The sequence below is a fragment of the Cylas formicarius genome, unplaced genomic scaffold (assembly GCF_029955315.1).
Source record: "Cylas formicarius isolate icCylForm1 unplaced genomic scaffold, icCylForm1.1 PGA_scaffold_8__14_contigs__length_24414737, whole genome shotgun sequence".
NCBI lineage: Eukaryota > Metazoa > Arthropoda > Insecta > Coleoptera > Brentidae > Cylas > Cylas formicarius.
Genome location: NW_026844361.1, coordinates 3,015,361 through 3,038,955, shown reverse-complemented (window position 1 = coordinate 3,038,955; position 23,595 = coordinate 3,015,361). Strand labels below are relative to the sequence as shown.

The 23,595-nt window shown below is 33.6% G+C and overlaps 1 protein-coding gene across 2 annotated transcripts in view; it reads left to right on the top strand.

The window, feature by feature from the left end:
- LOC132705809 (rabankyrin-5) overlaps positions 1-23,595 on the top strand; it is an 81,616-nt gene that overhangs the window by 34,053 nt on the left and 23,968 nt on the right. For both annotated transcript variants that reach the window (XM_060676703.1, XM_060676704.1), the window contains exons 5-6: positions 8,812-9,038; positions 18,817-19,003. In XM_060676703.1, the coding sequence (XP_060532686.1) occupies positions 8,812-9,038; positions 18,817-19,003 (414 nt within the window). The remainder of the gene's footprint in view (positions 1-8,811; positions 9,039-18,816; positions 19,004-23,595) is intronic.

Genomic DNA, 23,595 nt, shown 5'->3' with positions numbered 1-23,595 from the left:
GCAATTATTTTAAGTGCACCTAATATGATTATGGAACATGCACCAACTTTTGGCAATATTAGCATTTTAGTAAAGCAGTTCGTAAAAAAAATCTCATATATTGCACACTAAAATAACTACACTGTATAGTTGCTAGGTCTAGTAGCGGATAAGTAAGGTATGTAGTGCTTGTAAATTTGTAAATTGCACTCACACAAAGATTGGTAGAATGGTAGAATGGCTATTGTTGATACCCTGTCGGGGGGGTACGGTTTAGTCCTTTCGCCTTGACCGTCGGCGCTCGACGTCCGCGTCGGCGGCGTCATAGATGACGTCACGGGAAACGTTTCAACCGCCAGCGATGGCTCCGCGCGTCGCGACTCGACGGAAATGGAATCGGAGGCCATTTAGTCATTCGGATTCTTTTCTGGCTCATCAGCAGCGGTCAGAGCTTATCCGTTACAGGGTGATTCATATGGTGAACGAGACGGGGGGCCGTTCTGAATTCTTGGTCGTATTTTATTGATTTTCCCGCTCCACCATCAAATTCTGTCTAATTTTGTGTAATGGCACCCTTTACCTTTTTTTTTTTCGAAACATTGGTCTAATTAAATCTTTATTACGGCCCTCGACGAACTCAAAATATTTTTTACTAAAATACTGGAAACCTTGGATGAAACTCCTGCTAGGCATCAGAGTTATACCATAATTTGATTATGCCTAAATTAATATTCAAATATTCTGGTTTCTTCACTTGAGGTCCAGTATAGTAGCATCATACAATGTAATAGTTTTACCATTAACCGACACAATAAATAGATATTTCCTTATATTACGACCAAAAATATAGTGCAACAGACGTTTATTCTGCATTAGGTTGGTCTTGCCTGAGATAGACCATAACGAATATTTGTAGAAACTTGAAATTTTTATTTGAAACGTAAATGGACCGTTTTAAATTTTGTTTAGCATAAGCATAATAAGTAGAAGCGTTTATTTTAACGCCAGGTGATATGTACTGTTAACAACATTCTTTTTCTTGTATTTTTGCGTCTTCTACGATTTGTAAACAACAACAGTCTTTTTTAAGACTATAGATTATATTCGCGGAAGATAAAGGTACGCCATAAGAATACAGATAAATATTTATTGGAATCTTACATAAATATTTTTTGAAGGTTTCAATTTTTTAACAGACTGTGGAATGAAGCAGATGTTCCCCTTTTGAAGAAGACATGGAAAACAACGCAAAATTTGAAGACGAAGTGAGAATGGTAGTCGAAACTAATGACAATTTAGAAGACGAACTACCTCGGCAAATAAAAAAACGGATCCATTTGTCTTTCGGTTACTAAACAAATTGTTATGAATGTTTATAATTTTATAAGACGTTCAGAGGGGGAAGTAGGAGCAGCAATAAAAACAAGTGACATGACCAAAGATTCAAGTGTGGATTACCATGAAAACATGATCGCGGAAATATTTGAGGACCGGTTTGATAATAAATTGTTGCCAAAACTATCGCCAAATACTGTTATTGTGTTGGATAATGCCGCGTATCATTCAGCCCAAATTAGAAAAATTCAAAATGCTTCTTCAAGTAAAGAAGAAATTATAGAATGTTTGTTCCAAAATGATATATATTTTAAAGACAGCTAGACGAAAAAACAACTTCTGGAATTATTAAAACTAAAAGATTTTAATAAAGACTACAAAATCGATTCGATAGCACGAACATGAAATCTTAAGATTACTGCCGTATCATTGTGTATTTAACCCGATTGAGATGATTAACTGGCTGATACTTTATTAATATTATATTTAATATTTTGTATATTAATAATGATACTATGTGGAAATGTAACTAAATAGAACGTAATAAATTGTTACTTTATACTCATTTTTTTATGTACATTTTTCAAGAATTGCTCGGCGGAAAAGATTGATATCCCGCTTGTTAGTGTAGTTAGAATAGTAACGGGCAAGGGTCTGATTCCTAGGACGGTCGGAATGGTTACGCGTAAGGGTTTGCTTGTGAGGGTGTTCTATAAGGGGCTGCGGTTTTATAGTAATAAACAGTAGGCAAAGTTATTCACGGAGTCGGTTGTAAAAGCACTATATTTCTGGTCTGAGTTTACTAGAGTATATACCTATACAGGGTGTCCAAATAGTGTGACAAATCTATCTCATTTATTATTTGTTTTAGAGAAAAATGTTAAATACACAAGTTATTGATGAGATTAAAAGAAACAATTTATTTATTTTTTCAAATATACAGGGCGATTCATAAATATATGGAAAACCAAACTTATATATATTTCATGTGAATTATGGCATTCATAGATACTCCCTTTTATACTCAATCACCCAATGTAGAGTAGTTATGGTCTATACTGAGTGTAATTTTATTATGCCAAGAATTTTATAAAGTGGCACAGTCATTTATCGTACACTCGAAGTTAGTTCGAATCGTTTATACAGGGTGAGTTCAAATGAAAAATATTAATTTTATTGACAGAATCTAATGGAGCACCCTGTATACTGTACTTCTATTAATTACTCATATTAATGCTCTTTCAATTTTATTAAGCATACCTAACTTTTGGGGTGTACTTATTTTTTCGAAGACAATACTGACAATTTTCAAATATCACAAAAGATCGAGAACAAAGTAAACGTGAAAAGTTTACACAGACGAATTAAGTATAATTCTGTCAGATAATAACATATTGCGAATAGTTCCAAAAAAAACCCTAACATTACGAAAATCATGACAACCATTTATCCATCGCAAAATTCATGGTTGAGTTGCAAGTCAAACAACTAACACCAAATTGAGAGAACTAATAGATAATATTTTGGGCTCTAAGAAAGACAGAATTTATAAATTAAGAAAAAAAAAATTTTTTCGCAAAATTAGAAATTACCTATTTAATTTTTTAAAGAAACTTCCACACTCTATTGTAATGCTTTTTACAAAACTTCTGGATTCCTCCTGCGTCGGTTTTTGTTTAGTCGAAATTGCTGACGTTTCTTCAAGATTCACAAACCAGGGTTACTCCTTCGACCTATTGTCAGCACCATTGGTTCTCCAACGTATTTTCTAGCAAAATATCTATCTTCCTTATTAAAACCCCTTACAGCGAAAACTGACAGTTTCGTACTTAATTCCTTTCACGTCATTGAACAATTAAAAAGCCTTACATAAGATAAACAAGATATTCTAGTTAGTTTCGACGTAGAATCCCTCTTTACCATTCCTGAAACTCTCGACATCATTTCAGATATATTAAAATCCGAGAATCTGGAACCAAACCTTCTCACCTTAATTGAAAAATACTTATCGGGAACATATTTTTCTTATAACGGGCAAATTTTTGAACAAACGTCGGGAGCAGCTATGGGTTCTCCACTATCACCAGTCATCGCGAATATATTTATGGAAGCCTTTGAGAAGAAAGCTCTCTACACGTTTCATCTAAAACCAAAATTATGGAAACGCTACGTCGATTATACTTTTGTTATTTGGCCTCGTGGTCAAGAAACCCTAGTAGATTTTCTTAGACATTTAAACTCGATACACCCTAACATACGTTTTACCATTGAGTTGGAAGCTGATAATAACCTGCCATTCTTAGATATTCTTATCAATAGAAAATCAGACCTAACATTGGGTCATTGCGTTTACAGAGAACCTACGCACACAGACCGATACCTTAATGCATGGTCAAGTCACCATCCGGCCAAAAATCATCGGTTATCATCTCTCTTGTTTACAGAACCGTAAAACTATCTCAGCCCGAGTCACTGAAAACGGAATTCCGACATTAAAGATATTAAGCGTTCCATCAAAAAATACACTTCACCACAACCTTCCAATGGAAATGATTCCGAAAGCAATCCTACACTTGCCACTGTGGTCCTTCCTTACATTCAAAACATCACTGACCACATATCAAAAGTTCTAAAGAAGTATAACGTCAAAACCAGAATTACCACTTGTCCAAAAATCTCTCAACATCTGCGGTCCGTCAAAGACAAAATTCCATTTGCGACGCCATGAGTTTACAGCATTCCATGCATATGCATTGGAGAGACCGGACGAAAAATATCAACTAGGCTCAAAGAACACGAAAGAGCCTTACGACTAAGACAAATAAACTCATCAGCTGTTGCCGAACACACTCATGAAACCGGGCATAAAATTTTATTCGATAAAACTAAAATTCTTGCATGTAATCAGTTCTTCTACCAGCGAAAAATCCGAGAGTCTATACCTGTCACGAATTTGGGAATCAATCATCCGAGACGGTCTTTATACCCCTCATTAGCGCTCACCTCAAACAATATATAAACAGGTACAGAGTAAAATACGAGCCAGTTTCAGTCAAGCTCTGAAGAAGCCAACAGGATGATTGGCGAAACGTCAGCAATTTCGACTAAGCAAAAACCTATTTATTTTTAATTTATTTTCGTATTGTGATACTTTCTCATAATATGACAAATTTTCGAAAATAGTAAATTTTGGTATACGGGAATCCTTAATAAAACTGAAAAACCATTAATGGAAGTGTAATATACAGTATAATTAATATTTTTTATTTTAACTCACCCTGTACAAAAGGATTCTAACTAACTTCAGAACGAGTATAGGATAAATGATAAAATTTTCATAATAAAATTACAGTTGTCGGAAATGGCATCAAAAGTATAGACTGTTAAAGACAGGATATTTTTGACGAAAAAATGGTCATAAATCCGAAAGGCCTGCTTATAGCCCATAACAATCCTATATTGGGTGATTGAGTATAAAAGAGAGTATCTACAAATGCAATAATATACAGAGTGTTTGTCTTATTTATAACTTTTTAATAGTTCTTTTCTAAAACATATGTACAGTGAAAGCTCTCCTTGCAGACAGCTCCTATAAGCGGACAAAATTCCTGGAACCGAATTTCAGCATATCATTTTTAACGTTGAATACATTCCGATACGCGGACGCTCTTATAAATGCACGCGGACACTATACATAAAATTCGGTAATTCCCCGTTTTTTATTAGGTGATTCCCCATTTTCACATTCCGTTTGCTAGCCTGCATTTAATGTTGTGTTTTGTCTTGTCTTCAGATTCGTAGTTGGTATTGGAGTTATTTTATAATTTTACGTAAAATATGCATATACGCTCTCGTTAAAGGAAAAGATGGCAGTTGTTTGTTGTTTAGACAAAGAAAGTGCTTCAGTTCGTCAAGCAGACGAAATAGCCAAAAATGAGGAAGATATCAGAAGTAAATCGCAACTTGGAACTAATATAAGTCAAAAGAAGGATTTTTTTGAAAAAGGAAGGTTTTGCTATAGACAAAAGATGTTTTGAGTGGTTTGTGAAAGCTAGAAATCAGAACATTCCAATCTCAGGGCCGTTAGTGAAAATGAAAGCTAAGGAAATTGGGACTACAATAATTTCAGTGCGTCCGACGGGTGGCTTCAAAAGTGGTCTTAATTTTAAACGCACGTCTGGTTAAGCTGCTGCAGTAAATCAAGTTGATGTGTCACAGTTTTTGGAAAAACTTCCGTCCATGGTGCTTGGCTACAAACCAGCGCGGCTGGCTACAAACCAGTGTGCCACAGAAGTGGACATTTTTTTTGTGTCCGACAAAACGCTGTCTCTCAATGGAGGAAGGGGGGGAAGCTTAATCTTACATAGCATCTCAGGTCCGTGGGAATTTGAATGCGGTAGATGGTGAGATCCCTCTGCATGCGAGAGAGTTTTCCAATTCAGCGTAATCAACGTGCTCAAGTCCTTGGTGCTCCTTAAATGCTATGTACCACAGGAACCTATGTTCTTGCTATGGCCTGTATGTGGACGTTATACGAAGGTGACCACACACAGGAACAATAATCCAGGTGTGGACGCACGAGGGAGCAGAATAGTAATTTGAGAAACGGAACACTCTGGAAGTCCACTGTACAACGCTTAATAAAGCCCAAAATCTGAAGTGATTTAGACACAATAAATGAAACATGTTGTGTGTAAGTCAACTTAATACGAGTAACACTTTAAGATCCGTTATTACGGAGGCCTGCAATAACGGTGTCCCTTTCATGTTATATGTAAAATATATAGGGTTTCTGCTCCGGTAGAAGTTCATTTGTTGGCATTTATTAATATTCACATCGCTCAATAGCGTGCGTGATCTAAATCGGACTGGAGTTTTAGACAGCCGTCAGCATTATGGGCTCTCATAGAATTTTAAGTCGTCAGCAAATAATAGGAAACATGCGTGATGAAAACATAAGGCAATATCATTCACATAGACATTGAAGAGCAGGGGTCCCAGGTGCGATCCTTGTGGAACACCAGAAGGCACTCTAATTTCGGCGGATTGGAAACTCGATGGTATGATGTTAACCATTCCAAAAGTTTTCCTTGAATCCCAATGTTTCGCAATGTTTTTTATTAAGATTTGATGATTTACTCGATCAAAAGCCTTTGAAAAGTCTGTGTAAATAGCATGATCGCGAGACCCCCCTCCAATGATTCCAGCAGAAAATCTGTGAATGTGAGCAAGTTTAGCTCAGTGGAGCGATGGGGGAGAAATCCAAATTGTTGGTCGATGAAGCAACCTTTAAGGCCAGCAGATAAATAGTCGCAGACTAAACTTTCGAACACTTAGGAATACAACTCTGGAGACTGATGAGCCTATAATTGTTGACTTGCGAGTTGTTGCCGGATTTTAGCATAGGGGTAATGAAGCTTGATTTCCAGTAATATGGAAAAGTTCCCGTTTTTAAAGAATGGTTAAAGATTATATAAAGTCGTCTGGAAAGTATGAAGCTGCATTGCTTAATAAGATATGGTGGGAGACCATCGGGACCGGATCCTTTGTTTTTGTCTAGAGTTGACAGTTTCTCGTAAATAGAAGAAATCGAAATGTTCAAGTGTGAGAGGTTAACATCTCCAGAAAGTAGTACATCTTCAGAGACACAGTGTCCCCGTCACTATACATATTCGAAAAATAGTCTGCAAATAAATTGACAATATCGTCACCCACAGAACAGGTCACTTCGCCAAAGTGCACAACCGATGTAATAAAGTTTCGTTCCTTTTTGCTGTTGACGAACTTCCAAAAATTCTTAACGTTTTTTCTTAAGGAAGATTCAGTCAGAGATATATATTCCTGGTAACATTGCACTTTTAAAAATTTGCATTTAGTCCTTAAGTCTGAAAATCTCTTATAGTCTGTATATAACCCGGTTTCAAGATATCATTTGTGTGATTTCTTCTTCGCAATTATTGTATCTTTAAGCTTTGGGGAAAACCAAACTGGAAACTTCTTAGCCGAAAACGTCTTTAAGGGAACGTAAATATCGATAGGATCTACCAGCCACTTAGAAATCCAATAAAAATGCATGGATGACCCGAGAAATCATGTCTGAGTGGTTGCTCCAATTCGACCGCAAAATGGGAATCCAAAAAAGGCAATTCTCATCCTCGTGAACTGAAATTGAAAAATGTGAAAATTATATTTTTACCGCCAAACACAACTTTCGTTTGTCAGACCTTGGATCAAGGTATCATGCAAAACTTCAAATTTTATTATCGGCACTTGATTTTGAAACATATTTTAACAAAAATTGAAGATGTTCAAAGCTTATCTGAGTTTACAAAGTCTATCAATGTGTTAGAAGCTTTATATTTTATAAAAACAGCATGGAATAAAGTAAGTTCCTCGAAAATTAAGAATTGTTTTGTCAAAGCTGTATTCAGAAAAAGTGAATGTATTATTATTGTATATTACAATTACGATCCCGAAGACGATCTGCCCTTAGCGACAGTAACAGAAATCCAGAATGACCTTTGACGATAACATAACAACAGAAGAAAATGCCGTTGAAAACTTGAAAAAAAGAAGGTAGTCCAAATGACTCAGAAGGAGAAGTGGAAGCACCATGCAGTTCAGAAACGATAAATTCATATCGAGAAGCTCTAAATCATATTTCTATATTAAAAACATTTGCCAGAGACGATTTCGCTGCATTTCAATACTTGAAAAATTTAGAAAGTTATTACGAAAATTGTCAGACAAGTATTTTAGAATTTTTGCAAGAACCTAAGAAATAATCTTTTTTTTTTTAATTTTTACACCATGTACATATATGTTGAAGATAAATACATAATTAGTTTTAAAATGTTGCCAGTTTCTGTTTCCTTTTCCTCTTATCATAACATAATACATTGTACGTGCGGACACCTCCCATAAGCGGACAAAAGTTATGGAACCGTGAGTGTCCGCTTATGGGAGCTTTCACTGTATTATTTATATTGTCCTGTAGGATTCATTTTGAAGAAAAAATGTAGTTATATATATAAACAAAAAGTTGAATATTAAATGAATACTAAATATATTTTTTATATTATATTATATTTTATTTAATACCAAAAACAAAATAAAAAAAAGCATTGATCAATATTAGAAGCTTTTTACATGTAAGGGTACCCTTACTCAAGACACCAAAAGTAAACAGAGCTTTATAATTTCTCAAAAAAGATATTATTATATATTATATTAAATATTGATTGTCCAATAAAAAGGTAATTAAAAATGAATTACATTCTATTTTTATAAAAAAAAATCGGAACCAATTATTGGAATGAATTTCAGTTACATTCGATCAAGTTTAAAATTTTTACATTTTGAAAAATTTGCCGCCCATCAAATTATGCCGCCCTAGGCACGGGCCCGACGGGCCTAGGCGAAAAACCAAGTTTGGTGACGAGCTATGTATACCGGTCGTTCCAATTTTTAAGGACTTATGATTTTTCTCCATTTCAGTTGTCGGACGTCGTAAACGTGTGGTCGCAATCGGACGAACTGCCGCTCGATTTAGCGCTGAGAGGAAAAAACGACAGCATAGCTTCCACGCTAGTCCAGCACAACGCCGACGTCAATTTGAGGGACAGCAGGGGCGACCCTTTGCTCCACAGGGCACTGAAAAGGGACGACTCGTTCGCCGCGCTGTTCCTGCTGGACAACAACTGCGACGCCACTTTGTCTACGAGGTAACGCACTGAACAACGGCTATAATCCGTCCATTATAGATAAAATTATAAATAAAAAACAAATACAGACAACTTTTATCTGAAACCTAATGCAGAACACGAACAACTTAAAAGAATTACATACGTAGGAGAACCTAGTGAAAAAGTTTCAAAACATTTGTCAAAATGTGGTTTAAAAATAGCTTTCAGAACATACAACACAATAGAAAAATATTTAAAAAACAATAAAACGAAATGTCAAAAATCCCAAAAATCAGGTGTCTACAGGTTGAAATGAGGATCTTGTCCTAAATTTTGTATTGGACAAACAGGTAGATCCTTCAAGAAACGCATTAACGAACATAAAAGAGGGTTTAAAAACAATCAATAGTCTAGATTCTAATTATGCTACACACTTAAGCACAGAAAAACACATTTTTGACGCCAATTTTGATATTTTGCATACAGCCAAAAAATTAAGAAAATTAAATTTATTGGAAGCCATGGTGATTAATGAAATGAGACATTCAAATGTCAATTAGATACCTCTTCATAATTAAACTTAAATTCAACATTAATTAAAGTTTTATTGTCAGTTTTCGTATATATAGCAGCAGGTAGTTTGTAAATATTACATTTGATAAAGAGACGGTGTTTTCGAAACAATTGTCATGTCAAAATATATAATTTCGTGAAAATCTGAACTTTTAGTTCTTATTTATTTTAATATATGAATGTAAAAAATGTACCTTAATGTAGTCAAATGCAGGGTTTTTTTAAGTCATGCCAAGTTGACTAACTTTTAAGCTTATTTTTATCGGATTTTTTAAAGAACACCCTATATATGACTACTTTGTCGTCTTCAGCTATATTGTTGCAATTTTGTTCAGGTTACTGCATAGTGAGTACTGAATATATCACAAAGTGACATAATAATAATTAATTTACCCAGCTGCCAACAGGTAAAACCTAATTACAAATCCGAAAAAAGGAAACAAGAATACATTAAATATAAACAATACAAAGTTATGAAATTCAATTAAGTTGAAAAAATTAGACAAGCAGAACAAGAAAGGAAATCACAGTTTTTCTTTTACGCATTTTAGGCTATCGTAAAAAACGAAAAGGTTTCTTAATTTATTGTACTTATCACACATGAGAGAAAGTGCTACCAACTCGAGCGCGGTATCTTAAATTGAATTTTCTCTTGTAAAAAAGACCAATCATTATTAATCAACTTATAATGTGTCCCTCCCAAATAGCATAAGGACGTCCGTAAAATGCCCTCGGGATATCTGACGGGACATAGCGTATATCCTAGGTATATACTGTTTCAGCTAAGGGATATCCTTAGCGCGTCTCAAGGATATACGATGTTATTAGTTGGAACGTCCACAGTATATCAGATATAGCTGAGAGGTCGTTAGTATATCCGACTGTGAGGATATAGGATCTTATATAGATATAGTGGACCTTACTTATTAGGTTATTTCCAACAACCTATGAGAAATACTCGAAAGGTAATGTGAAATAGTCCACTTAGTTGTACGACTACAACAATTCTATTCCAGTATTTGGTACTCACGTGTGATGGAATTAACCTATTGGGTATTGTTGGTGAAGTCATCATTGCAGGCGATATTTGAAACGCACAATTTTTTTACAGTTAATATTTAATCTTTAATTTTGCTTTTGATTGTAAAAGTGAAGGACTGCCGATTGAGACCATTAATAAAACACATTTTATTCACATCTGAATTTTTCTATTTCAGATATGAAAAAATTGTAGGTATATAATATTTCAAAAATATAAAACAACCTAACCTAAATTATCTTAAATATAGAGTAAGATCCTTGAACTAAACTCTAAAAGAATAACTAATATTTGACAGGTTTTCTGTCATTCTTTGATGAAAGCAGCTCTTTCGGGATGTGTTTGCCTTCTTATCCGCATCTGACGAGACTGGTATCTTTTATGTTCAAAAAACACGCTTGATGCTGATAGTACTCTCATGAAAGTGATCTTAGATGCTAATCTCCACGATGATGTAGGTATACATTTCTGTATTTCATGTCATTAAATACAAACCTGATTAAACTCTCATCGTTAAGATTTGTTTCATGAGAGTAGGTACTATCTCGCGCAAATAAAACTAGAACAAATATGACTTTTCAGTTTGATAGTAAAACCTAAAAATTTTCCTAGTTTTCCTAGCCACAATGAAAACAAGCCTTAAAAAATAGGAAAAAAGTTTTCATGTGAAAATTGTACGTTATGCAGGCTGATTCCTAAAATTAATACTTTGATTTTGGAGGGTGATTCTTGCATCCAGTTTAAGAGAAAAATATATCAACTATAACTATACTATATAACTAAAAATATAATTTTGTTCTGGGGGATTTTCTCTAAAATTGCTTACTTAAATAAAAAATTACTTTAATTTAACTGTTCAAAAAACATGATGTATAATATATGTTTTATTAAATTATATTTTATTTATTTTTTATTTATTTATTTTGGAAAATAATATACCCACTTACCAAGTATTACTTTGGCCAATTTTAATTTTAAAATTTTATCCTTTTTCTTCATGCCCAACCAATTAGATTTCATTGCAAGTTCATTTGAATTCAATGGGCTCAGAGCTTGTTTTACAAACTCATAATTGCTGCCTCCAGTTAATCTTGCTATCTCATTGACTTAGCAAAATAATAAAAATCAAGTCATGATGTTGGTAGACTACACAACAACAACAGCTTACAATTTATCAAATCTTACGTTATATATTACCATAGAGCTTTACTTACATGATTTATAGTAATAATAATACCACAAAAAAATAACTGAAATGAAAGCACAGCACACAAAATACTCAAAATAGACGCCAAGTCGTCGTACGAGGGGGTACCCATAAAAAACCGGAATTGAATTGCCACGCCCAGAGCTTGTGTAGTAACACCTTTCAGCAGCTAGGTTGTGGATAGTACAACTTATTGCGAGTTCAACGCCACCTTCGTTTTAAATTTAACTTGTTTTGTTCACTTGCAGTGCCATTTTTTGTTATTTCGTTTTTTTCGATGGCAAGTTTAAAAGAACAACGTGCAGCTTTGAATTTTTGTTTTCTGCTCGGTAAAAGTGCTGCTGAAACTGTTTCAATGTTAAAAACAGCTTATACAGACGATGCGATGGGAAAAACTCAAGTGTACCAGTGGTTTGTTAATCAAGCTTTTTATCTGGAAGTTTTAAGAAGATTGCGCAACAGTATTCGACAAAAAAGACCTGATTTGTGGCTGACAGGGGACTGGTCCTTTCACCACGATAATGCACCTGCACACACAGCCATTTCTGTTAAGCAGTTTTTGGCTAAAAATGGCATGGTTCTTCTGCACCATGCACCTTACTCGCCAGATCTCGCTCCGTGTGACTTCTTATTTCCACGTATGAAAAGGGACATGAAAGGACAGCGATTTGACAACATTGAAGAGGTCAAGAAAAAAACGAGGGATGAGCTGTCGGCTATAGCCAAAGATGAATATAAAAAATGTTTCGAACAGTGGAAGCACCGCTGGGACAAATGTATTAGTTGTATTGGAGAGTATTTTGAAGGGGATAAGGCCGTTCTGTGATGTTCAAAACAATATATAGTTTATAAAAAATGATTCCGGTTTTTTCTGGGTACCCCCTCGTATACCTTAAACCGCCAACAAAACCAAAGATGAAAAGATGGCGGACGACGAGACGGAGGAGAAGCCGACCGCGAATAGTTGCGTGAAATGAGATCTTATAAACAAATATATTATTTTTACGTTTTTGTAATTTTTTTACTTAGATCAACCCGTATTTTCTGTGATATTTTTATTAAAAAAGCGTCTCTTGTCTCGTTCGTGTCCAACAATAATAAAAACTAGTTTATTTTTAACTGACGTCGATGTAGATGTGCACAAAAACGTTATCAATAAAATGTCTCCCAAAACATCACAAATCTAAAAAACTCAGTTGTTCAAGATTTAAGTTTTTAGGTTTCATTTTGTTTTACGGTTTTTCACTTTTTTCCCTTATTTCTATTCTAATGTTCCCCCTATCTATACAAGCAGTTCAGTTTCTGTGCTTGCTAAGTTGACTTGTATGATTTATTAGTTAATACTAAGTGAAAAATACTGCCTCTATTCAATTTACACATTATATTAAAGACATTTTTGGATTTTTGCATTTGTTGATATGTCATCAAAACGTACTTTAAAAGCTTTATCTGTTGATCAAAAATTCAAGGTTATAAAAGAAGTGGAAAGTGGCTGTGAAGTATGTAGCTGTAGGGTGTAGCTGTGAAGTATGGGATCTCGGCAAATACAGTGTCTACAATTTTGAAAAATAAACATTCAGTCATCACCGCAATGGAACGTTTCGAAGAAAACAAAAACAATAACATTACACTAATGGATTGTGTTGACGACGTAACTACCGCATGGAATATCGACATTAAGCCTGAAACAATTTCCAATTGTTTTAAAAAAGCCGGTTTTGGTCAGTATTCTTGATTTTCCTAAGTGAACGCCTGAAAGAAAAGAGTGAAGACGAAATCCAAATAGAAATCAAGTTTAAAGCTTGGACAAACATTAGAGGTATAGCAGAAGGTAGCACCATCAACGATTTTATACATGTGGATGAGGATATTGTTACTTCAGAGTTTCCTACTGACGACGATATTATCGAGTCCGGCAGAACCGGTACATTTAAACATCGAAGATGACTGCGAAAGTGACACGATGGAGGAGGAATGGGAAGATGATTCTCAGCAACCATCTTCAAATGAATTGGTTGAAAATTCGTTGATTGTCTTGCGTTCCAATATGAAAACCAGTGAACGCACAACCGATTCCCTCTATGATTGTTTAAATAAAATTGAAGCTTTGGTTGAAAACCAAAATAAGAAATCCGGTCGTCAGTCACAGTTTTTTCTAATGAAAGAGTAAACATTAATATGTACATACATATGTATGTATATGTGCATACATACTATGTTTATATATACTAGGTACATATACAATACATTTGTATGTACATATATTATGTACATACATATGTACTACTATTTCATAATTTTCGTTTTTTGTTCAAAAATCATAGATATTAGGGCATTTATATAACGTATAACCCATTTTTAAAAATGAATGAATAAATGTCTTGATAACTCGAAATTTTCATGTGTCAAATAGCAGTTCGACTTATCGAAGTTCGACTGTATATCTGCTAACGTATATCGTAAGAATATCATCCACATATCCCGGGACATGCGATTTAAATGGGACATTGACCGGATATACTGGGGATATTGTGTGCTATCTGGAATTGTAAAATTTTTGTGTATGGTTTAATGAAAATTAGGGGATAGAGAAGTACAGAGCGAGTTAAGACTAGAGTAAAGTTCATTATCTCATTGGTTTTAAAAGTTATGAGAAAATGGCAAATACAAAAATTGTAAAGATTGTTACTATGTACAATTTAAAATTATTTTAAAGTATACATGGTAGCTCAAAAACGCGTGAAGAATAAAACGTAAATTTTGTTAAATTTTAAAATTTTGTTTTCAATTCGATTTGAAATTGAAACTTTTTTATTAATAATAGTACATACCTAACGTAAATCTACATTTTGTGTTATTCAACTAAGGTTGTAGCAACAGTCTTGAACAGAACGAAGGGTATATATTGGAAAACTTAATATAAGTCGCAAAGTATTACAAATAGGTATATGAGATACTTGATAAATGGTCCAAATATATTATATAATTCAAATTCCGTTTCATATATCTTTTACGTGATCTTCGAATAACGCTAAAGTGAAATATGAGTGATCTGTCCTTAAAAATAATGGTGCTATCGTAATTTTTTGCAATTGTGACATTGACCGGATATACTGGGGATATTGTGTGCTATCTGGAATTGTAAAATTTTTGTTTACGGTTTAATGAAAATGAAGGGATAGAGAAGTACAGGGTGAGTTAAGGCTAGAGTAAAGTTCATTATCTCATTGGTTTTAAAAGTTTATGAGAAATTGGCAAATAAAAAAATTGTAAAGATTGTAACGATGCATAATTTAAAATTATTTTAAAGTACACATGGTAGCTCAAAAACGCGTGAAGAATAAAACGTAAATTTTGTTAAATTTTAAAATTTTGTTTTCAATTCGATTTGAAATTGAAACTTTTTACCTAAACGTAATAATTTTTCAAATTTTTTCAAATAGTAGTTTTCACATTTGAAAAAAAAAATTTTAAAGGCCGATCACTCATTATTGATATTAGCGTTATTCCACGATGACGTAAAAGATATATGCAACGGAATTTGAAGTTCTTAAATATATATAAATATCATTATCATTTTTTCTGAAAGATCTTACAAAAACCTACAACATTTATTAAGTATGTTTCAGTATTTTTAATACTTTGCGATTTATTATAACTTTTCCAATATGTACCCGACTTTCTGTCTAAGACTATTGCTAAAATCTTGTTTTCTTTAAATTTTCCCCTACATACAAATTTAGCCGCAGTGTAGTTTGCAGGGTTCCCTTTTGGTTAGTTTTCTTAGTTTCTCCTGGAATACTCTAATTTCCTAATACTCTAAAACTATATGTTATGATAAGGCGCTATCCAAAAACATTCCCAAAAATATTGTGCATGCGCTTAAAACAACATAACAATTGTTTAAATTCAACGTTTGCAGTGATTCTATTCTTGATCGATTTGTTTATCCGCTCCTATCATGAATCTCTCAGCCTCTTTTTTGAGGTTTTCGGTATATTTATTTATAATTAGAAGAGTCATGCAATCAATTTAGTAATGTTATTAATATACAAAAGAAATTATATTGGCTCTATTACACTGCCTTGCGGTATACCTGCTGCAATATTTTTGGTCTCTGGCGATTTTCACCGTTGCCCATTACAACAGTTTTAGTTTTTTTTATTTACTTACACCACAATAAATTCTATGAATTTATTTATTCAGTTGTCAGGTAAAAATTTGACAAAGCTACATTTTGTCTTATTCAACTAAGGTTGTAGGAACAGTCTTGAACGGAACCAAGGGTATATATTGGAAAACTTAATATAAGTCGCAAAGTATTACAAATAGGTATATGAGATACTTGATAAATACATTATATAATTCAAATTCCGTTTCATATATCTTTTACGTGATCTTCGAATAACGCTAAAGTCAAATATGAGTGATCTGTCCTCAAAAATAATGGTGCTATCGTAATTTTTTGCAATTGTGAAAACTGTTATTGTTTAGAAAAATGTAAATATTGGAAAAACTATTACATTTAGATATGTTATATGATTAATGAAAAAGTTGAAGAATTTTAAAAGAAACTTAAAACAAAACGTAAAAATAGGATGTTCCAGTTAAAAAATGTATGTTTTATTCGTCACGCTTTGTTGAGCCACCCTGCATACTTTAAAATAATTTTAATTTGGATATCCTAACAATGTTTACAGCTTTTGTATTTACCATTTTCATATTAGTTTTGAGAAACTTTCTCATCATCCTGTATTTGGTTTAAAAATTAATTTGCTTCTTGTTAAATATTGTTTAAGAAATAAATAAATTAATGTCAGAAAACGGAGGAAGACCAAGTGGATGGCCAAAGATTGCATTATGGTTTTTCGAAATACAGCGTAAAATAAAATAAAATAAAATGAAAAAAAAGTGAAGAAATTGTTCGTGGACATAGGACGTCGTCCTATAAGTTAAATAAGAATATTTGTCAGTAAATGTGGTTCCAACAAACTTAATTTTAAATAGAAAGGTACTAATCAGATCGAAACAGTCTGAGATTGACATGATGAAAACAATTATAAAAAATGCATTTTACAGTGAAGTTTGAAAGTGCCCTCGGAGTTTTAGCCTTCCAAAACGTTAATGTGCAAATTTTGAGTTTAATTTATTTTTCTATTTAATAGTTTTTGTTTATTGAACATTCTTTTCGTTTTGATTTATAGTTTTAAACAGCTATAATGGAGTGAACTGCGAATATTTTCAAACGCTTCATTTAAAAACCCACTCTGAGTAATTTGATTGGTTACACCGGCCAACAAAGATTTTGTGATTTGGTATTTTTCATATTTTTAAAGTTATAGGGACTAAACTAATAGAAAAACAATGTTGCTCCTCCTATCACGCAATATTTTCTAATTAATTAATATTTGTTTTAAAAATAGGGACATTACATAACATTGTAAAAATTGAAATTGGCGGGGGATCGCTGAAAGTAAAATATAGTTTCTTCAAAACATTGCCGCGTCGGGTCGTGCTATGTGTGTGGTTCTTTTGTGGTCAAGAAATTTAGTTGTAAAGCCCTGTTTAAAGTAAAAATTGTAGACCAAGACAAACTTTGGGCGCCACACATTGTAAGATATGTGAAGAAGGTTTAAGAGGTTGGAGTAATGGAACCGGACGGTCCCTACCTATTGGAGAGACCCAAGAAATCACAATGATTATTGCTATTTCTGTATATGCAATGTTCGTTGTCATAATACTAAAAATTTGAAAAATATTGTTAGTGAAAGATTTAGGTTTACCTAAGGATTTCTACGAAATTTTAGCATCTACACTTTGAAATAAAAATTTACTGGCACAAGATAAACAAATTTGTTCACCGATATTCTATCTTAATCTTATAAAGAAATTTGGTACAAAATACAATTCTAAGGACTGGAGACTTTTTATTGACTCATCTCTCCGTCATTGAAGCTGTTCTTTTGCACAACGGAAATGTTCTTGCTTCTGTACCTGTTTCTCATTCTATGCAAAGGAGAGAATGCTACGAAAATCTGGAACTACTGCTTGATAAAATCAAATACAAGGACTATAGTTCGATGATTTGTGGTGACTTAATTGTGGGACTTCTACTAGGTCAACACTCAGGATATACGGAGTACACCTGTATTTTTGTGGATGAAAAAGAAAGATATTCTTCACGATGATCTTATTGATCCGCGAAAATATCTCTTACCTAAATTGAGAGTGATGAAGCAGCACGTTAAAGCTTTAGAGACAGATCATGTTTTTAAATATCTATGTGGAAAATTTCCCGCTCTTTCAGATTCAAAATTAATGGAAGGAATTTTTGTCCTCAGATAAGACGATTAATGGAAGATCAACACTTTGTGACCTTGATCGCATCTAAAGAGGTTGTTTCATGGGTTGATAGATATAATAAAAGTTTTTCTAGGAAATAGAGAAACAGAGAAATTTAGGCAAATAGGATGCAAATCTTGGTGTCGCGAGTGAGCAGCAAGGTGAGAGGTTCAACCAAGATAAAAAAGAAATGAAACGCAGATATCAAGGTCGGTGGAACGTTGCAATGATGGTAGATTACTGCTGGATATTAAAAAGGCACATTCCGGCCATGGAATATACAAGAATATCTACTACACGAAGTTCTCCGACCAAGAGGTCCAAAATTAAATGGATTTAACTATTGTTTGAGACTTTATGATTTTTTATTTCGGTTTTTGACCTTGTACTAATAAAAATACTGTTTAAATCGACCGAGACTTATTAATTCTTTTAATGTTGATTAAAAAAAACTTACGTCATAGAAGAAAAGGCTTATCAGATTTAAATTTAGGAGGCTTAAATTATACCATTAATTGTTATATCGAAATCAACTTTCAAGTTCAAAAGTTGTTGCCCTGTGTTACTGAAGTTCTTTTCCAACGTTACATCGTCAATATTTTTCAATCACTAATTTCGCAAAAAATAGTACTTTAAGCCTAACTTCCGTATTGTAGGAGCGAAAACGAGAGCGCGCTCCATCTGGTGGCCTGCGCGCCAAATTTGAGCGATTCCGCGAAAATCGCAGAGAAGCTCATCAACAAAAACGTCAACGTAAACGCTCAGAACAAACTGGGCTACACCGCCCTCCATATCGCCGTCCAAGCCGATAACAGGACGATATTCGACGTACTCCTTCGACAGGTGAGTGCGATACCAGGGTGCTCTGATCTATCGAGATGCGACAGTAACCGTCGTAATTAAACGATGGCTTGGGAAGGGGGGGGGGGGGGTCGTACCTTTGTGGCTTTTGCTTCGATCGTTTCATTTAACGTTTGTGCCCGTAAAGCCTAGTACAGAGTAAAGTGCCTTACCTCATTGGTTTCCAAAGTTATGAGAAAATGGTAAATACAAAAGTTGAAAAGTTCTACGGATACAAAAATTACCGAACGTGTTGCATACTATACTTTTCCTACACGAGCGTCGGAATTGACAATCGCATTTTCGCAAAACAACACGAATACATTCACTGACATAGCCGTCACAATTGACAAACGTTAAAATTCAAGGCGTGGGAAATATCTCCGAAAACAGCCGATTGCTCCCAAACACGTGCGGTAAAATTGCGGAAACGAAACTGACGTGGTAAATACGCTACATCGGTGTGTAATTAGGTATTTTACAGACGGGAGTAGAAAATTATTAATTTAAATAATTGGTAAAAAACCAAAACTAATAATTAACACAGCAATCGGATGTTTTCGGACATTTTCAACACGACTTGAATTTTGACGTTTGTCAATTACTCCTGTAAAATGTTTGTTTATTGCTCAATTTTAATAATCATTTTTGCTGAATAGATCTTACTAAAGATAAATGACACAGTATTTTGAAGCGGAAAATCGAGAAGTACTTTTATAATGACCAAAGATTTTAATGTTTTAAAATAATAAATATTGCAAACCTTATAAATAACGATTATTTTGTACGTGATCGATTAAAACAAAAGCATTAATAAATCTTAGTATTCGAATGATGTAAACACAATTAAAATATAAATTAGCGAGCGAGTTTGACCCTCGAATATTCGCTTATCCATGGGAGACTTGGTTTTACAAAGGAAACAGTATGCCCACGTCAATCAATTTGGATATTTCTGTTATTTTCATTATCAGATGAGAATTAAAAATCCCTCTTAATTAAAAAAATACAGCTTTCTAAAGTCTGTTTAATTCATATCTAATCCTTTCTACATATTTAATTTTAGGAAAACCGTTAGTGTCTTTCAGTGAAATCCGTCCAACAAAAGAAAATTATCAAAATTGAGCCATGAGCTTAAGCGAGGCGCCCGAGATATTTCGAGCACCCTGTATCAAAAATTAGTCCCAGTTGGCCATGACTTTCAGGTTGATGTAATAAGAAACATAAGGTTTTAGTGCGTTTTTGAAAGATCTATCCAACAAAAGCAAATATCAAAATGAAACCGCAATCAAAGATTTTAAGCGGAGCGCAAACGATTTTTCAAACACCCTGTATCGAAACATTATAAACATTGGTATAGTTGGGTTTTAACTATCCCCGAATAAGAATTCGCAAGAAGCAACTTGGTTGGAGTCGTACATAATGCAATTTTGATGCACATAACGGACAAGTTTTAAATTCATAGAAAAAGTAAATAATAATATATGCCTATTACTACAAATTAACTTATTTTAAATTATAATTATGTTTTAATAAATGTTCAAAAATATTCCCTTCTATTTGAATACACATCTTTGGTATTTTTCCTATATCCGATTTTCCATATCTTCTGGTGTTGTAAGGGAGATTCACATAAACCCAATTTTTAACATATAACATATAAAATTTCCGTGGGTAATGATTTTTAAAAAATAATAGAACTTTTCGATGGTCATCAACTTCTTGAAGAAGTTTAAATATTAAGTGCTTCGCGAAAAAAATCGGTTCAATAACTTTAAAGTGTTTTATGCCACACCACACATTAAGTGACCAACGATCTATTTCTGTGGGTAATGATTGCTTAAAACTTTTCGATGGTAATGCTGGGGAGCTCCATCTTGCTGAAACCACATTGGTTGGGTCTCAATGTAAATTGAGGTAAATCATTCTGCAAAAAGGATATTATAACGATTAATTGCACCATTACTGCAAAAAGCTTAATCGGAAAATATTATCTTAGGCAAAAAATTTGGATCGGCCTTTATTGCTTCATTTATAACGGTGCAGAAGTTTTTCGAAAAATTTCTAGATGTAGTTCCATAGTGAAGGGATGATACTTGTGTGTTCTAGTGGTATCACATTAATTAGCCACTACCACTGACCGGGGAATGTCTTGAACTTGAAGTATAATTTCTAATCCATTTTCCTCATCAGTAGCATTCCGGTTTACGCATTCCGATATTAGGTCATATTGTTGTCAACAAAGTATTTTTTCCGCCTCACACAGTATATAAATGATATCAATTAATTGGAGATTGATCATTTGTCATGTATCACTCTGTATATCTAATGTCTAATGTCCCTTAAGAGAGACTTGTGTCAGAAGTTTATGGTTGTTTTCCCAAGATTCTCAATTAATTCAGAAATTCTGACTTGGTCTTCAGAAAATCTGAATTGTTTTTCAGAAATTTTATCTTATTCCTCAAAAATTTGATTAATTGAAAACTTAAAAAAAACGTTGGGAAAATCCTTACTTAGTTTTTTTTTTAATTTAATGACACCGCAATAAATTATATGAATTTATTTGCGCAGTTGTTAGGACAGGTCATTTTGTCACGGCCAAGTAATATAGTTTCAAACAGGGGTAAATATTGCAAATGTGTTGCAAATATCTTTTACTTCTTCTTCCTTCAAAAATAATGGCACTATCGTATTTTTTGTGTGTGTGTCAAAATTAATATTTTTTTGGAAATATTAATTTATTGAAAAAAATTTTTTTTTGTTAATAATGGTGGATTTTACTTCAACTTCAAAGCGTCAAGAACGAGAAACAAATTTCAAATTTTCCGTTCCAGTATATTGACTCATCTATCCACGGTACTGACATAAAATAAATTTGAGTTGTTAAATCAGATAAACTCTTTGTACCGTTTCACCAACTTCATGTTTGCAAACAGTACCTAGATGACGTTCTGTCAACATTATTCATAAATCTGAAAGTAGATGATGCTCGAGTCTTATAAATTCACATTCAAAAATTCGTTAAATTTTTAAGACGAAAGTTATTGAACCGGAACTAAGCGTTAACCAAAAAAGTGTCATTTTAAATTAAAAAAAATCGTTAATGACAAGCCATAAATATTATTATTTTTTTCTGAAAGATCTTGCAAAAACCTACAACTTTTATTAAGCATGTTTAATATTTTCCAATATTTACGCTTCTGTGTAAGACTATTACTTTTTATTTATTCGTCGCGCGTTTTTGAGGCACCCTGTATACTTTAAAATAATTTTAATTTGTACTTCCTAACAATCATAACTTTTGAAATCAATGAATAATGAATTTTACTCGTTTTATTGTTGATTCACCCTGTACTGGGCATTACATCATAAATCCGGGTTTCCAGCTTTTTTGTAATTTAACTATCTTCGTATCCCTTATAGTTTTCAATATTTTCATCATTGACATTCTTATCTTGGACGCACTCTATATGATAGACTTTGAGAATATTATCTTGAGTTCGCACTTGCAATCAACTTTCTGTCTTTAGATCGTCAAGCCCGCTCTCTGTCCTACCCGTACTGTCTACCTACTTGTACTGTTCTACATTGTTATTTAAGTGTGAATTCTGATTTTTTTGTTGGCCTACGCGCATACATTTAATCTCTCATTTGTTAACTAACATTCCTCATTTTTTTGCAGCTAGAAGTCGTGTTGTAATAAATTCTAGTTCTTTTTGGTCAAGTGCTATTATCATTTGAGAGTACCGGACAGACAGTATCTTTGTCGGGATACGAACCTGCTTTTATTTTTGCTGTCCCCCTATCATGGAGCTGTTTAATTGCCAATGTAGAGCTGTATTGCTAACAGAAAGTGAACTTCCTCTTTTAGAAATTCTGCTGATAGTCCTGACTCGGGTGCTTTTTCGGTTTTCATGGATTCAATGCTTCCTCCTATCTTCCTAATCTATATCATTGGACATTATTTATAATACCCGAGCAATTTGAAAAGTGAAAAAATGAGAAATTATAAAAAAAATGTTATATTGCTCGGGCAGTATGTATAATGCTAGACGTTGTACTTTTCTTCGTAAACTGGTTCCTGCCATACAGTTCATTTAGAATTCCATGTTTCGTACCCAATTTATAGATATTTTCATCTGTTATTTTAAGAACGAATGCCAATATATTTCTTCCACCTATGCGACCTCTGCCCACTGAGTGTGTCGACCCTTTGGGCGTCAGTGGATATTAAATTTGAGGTTTGAACCATTTTTCAGATTATTTTTTGGATTGCTTGCTGATATAGTGCTAATGTTTGATATGTCGGCTCTAATTTTCTTGACGATTTGGTTTTTCCAGGAAACCTTCATGATCCACGGAGTCTTGAAGTTTTTTAAAATGTAAATGATGGTTTAGACAGCAAAGTTGAAAATTGAACCCAACTATTAAGAGTTAGCAGAAGACCTCCCTCCAAAAATTTTGACGCTGGTTCATTTTCCAGTGCCTCTTCTTCCATAAACTGTAAATTAATTTGATTCGTTAGGAGTACGTCTAAGTCCTCATCACATTTTCTATTAGACAAGACATTTACAGGTAAAACACTTCTTGGCCAA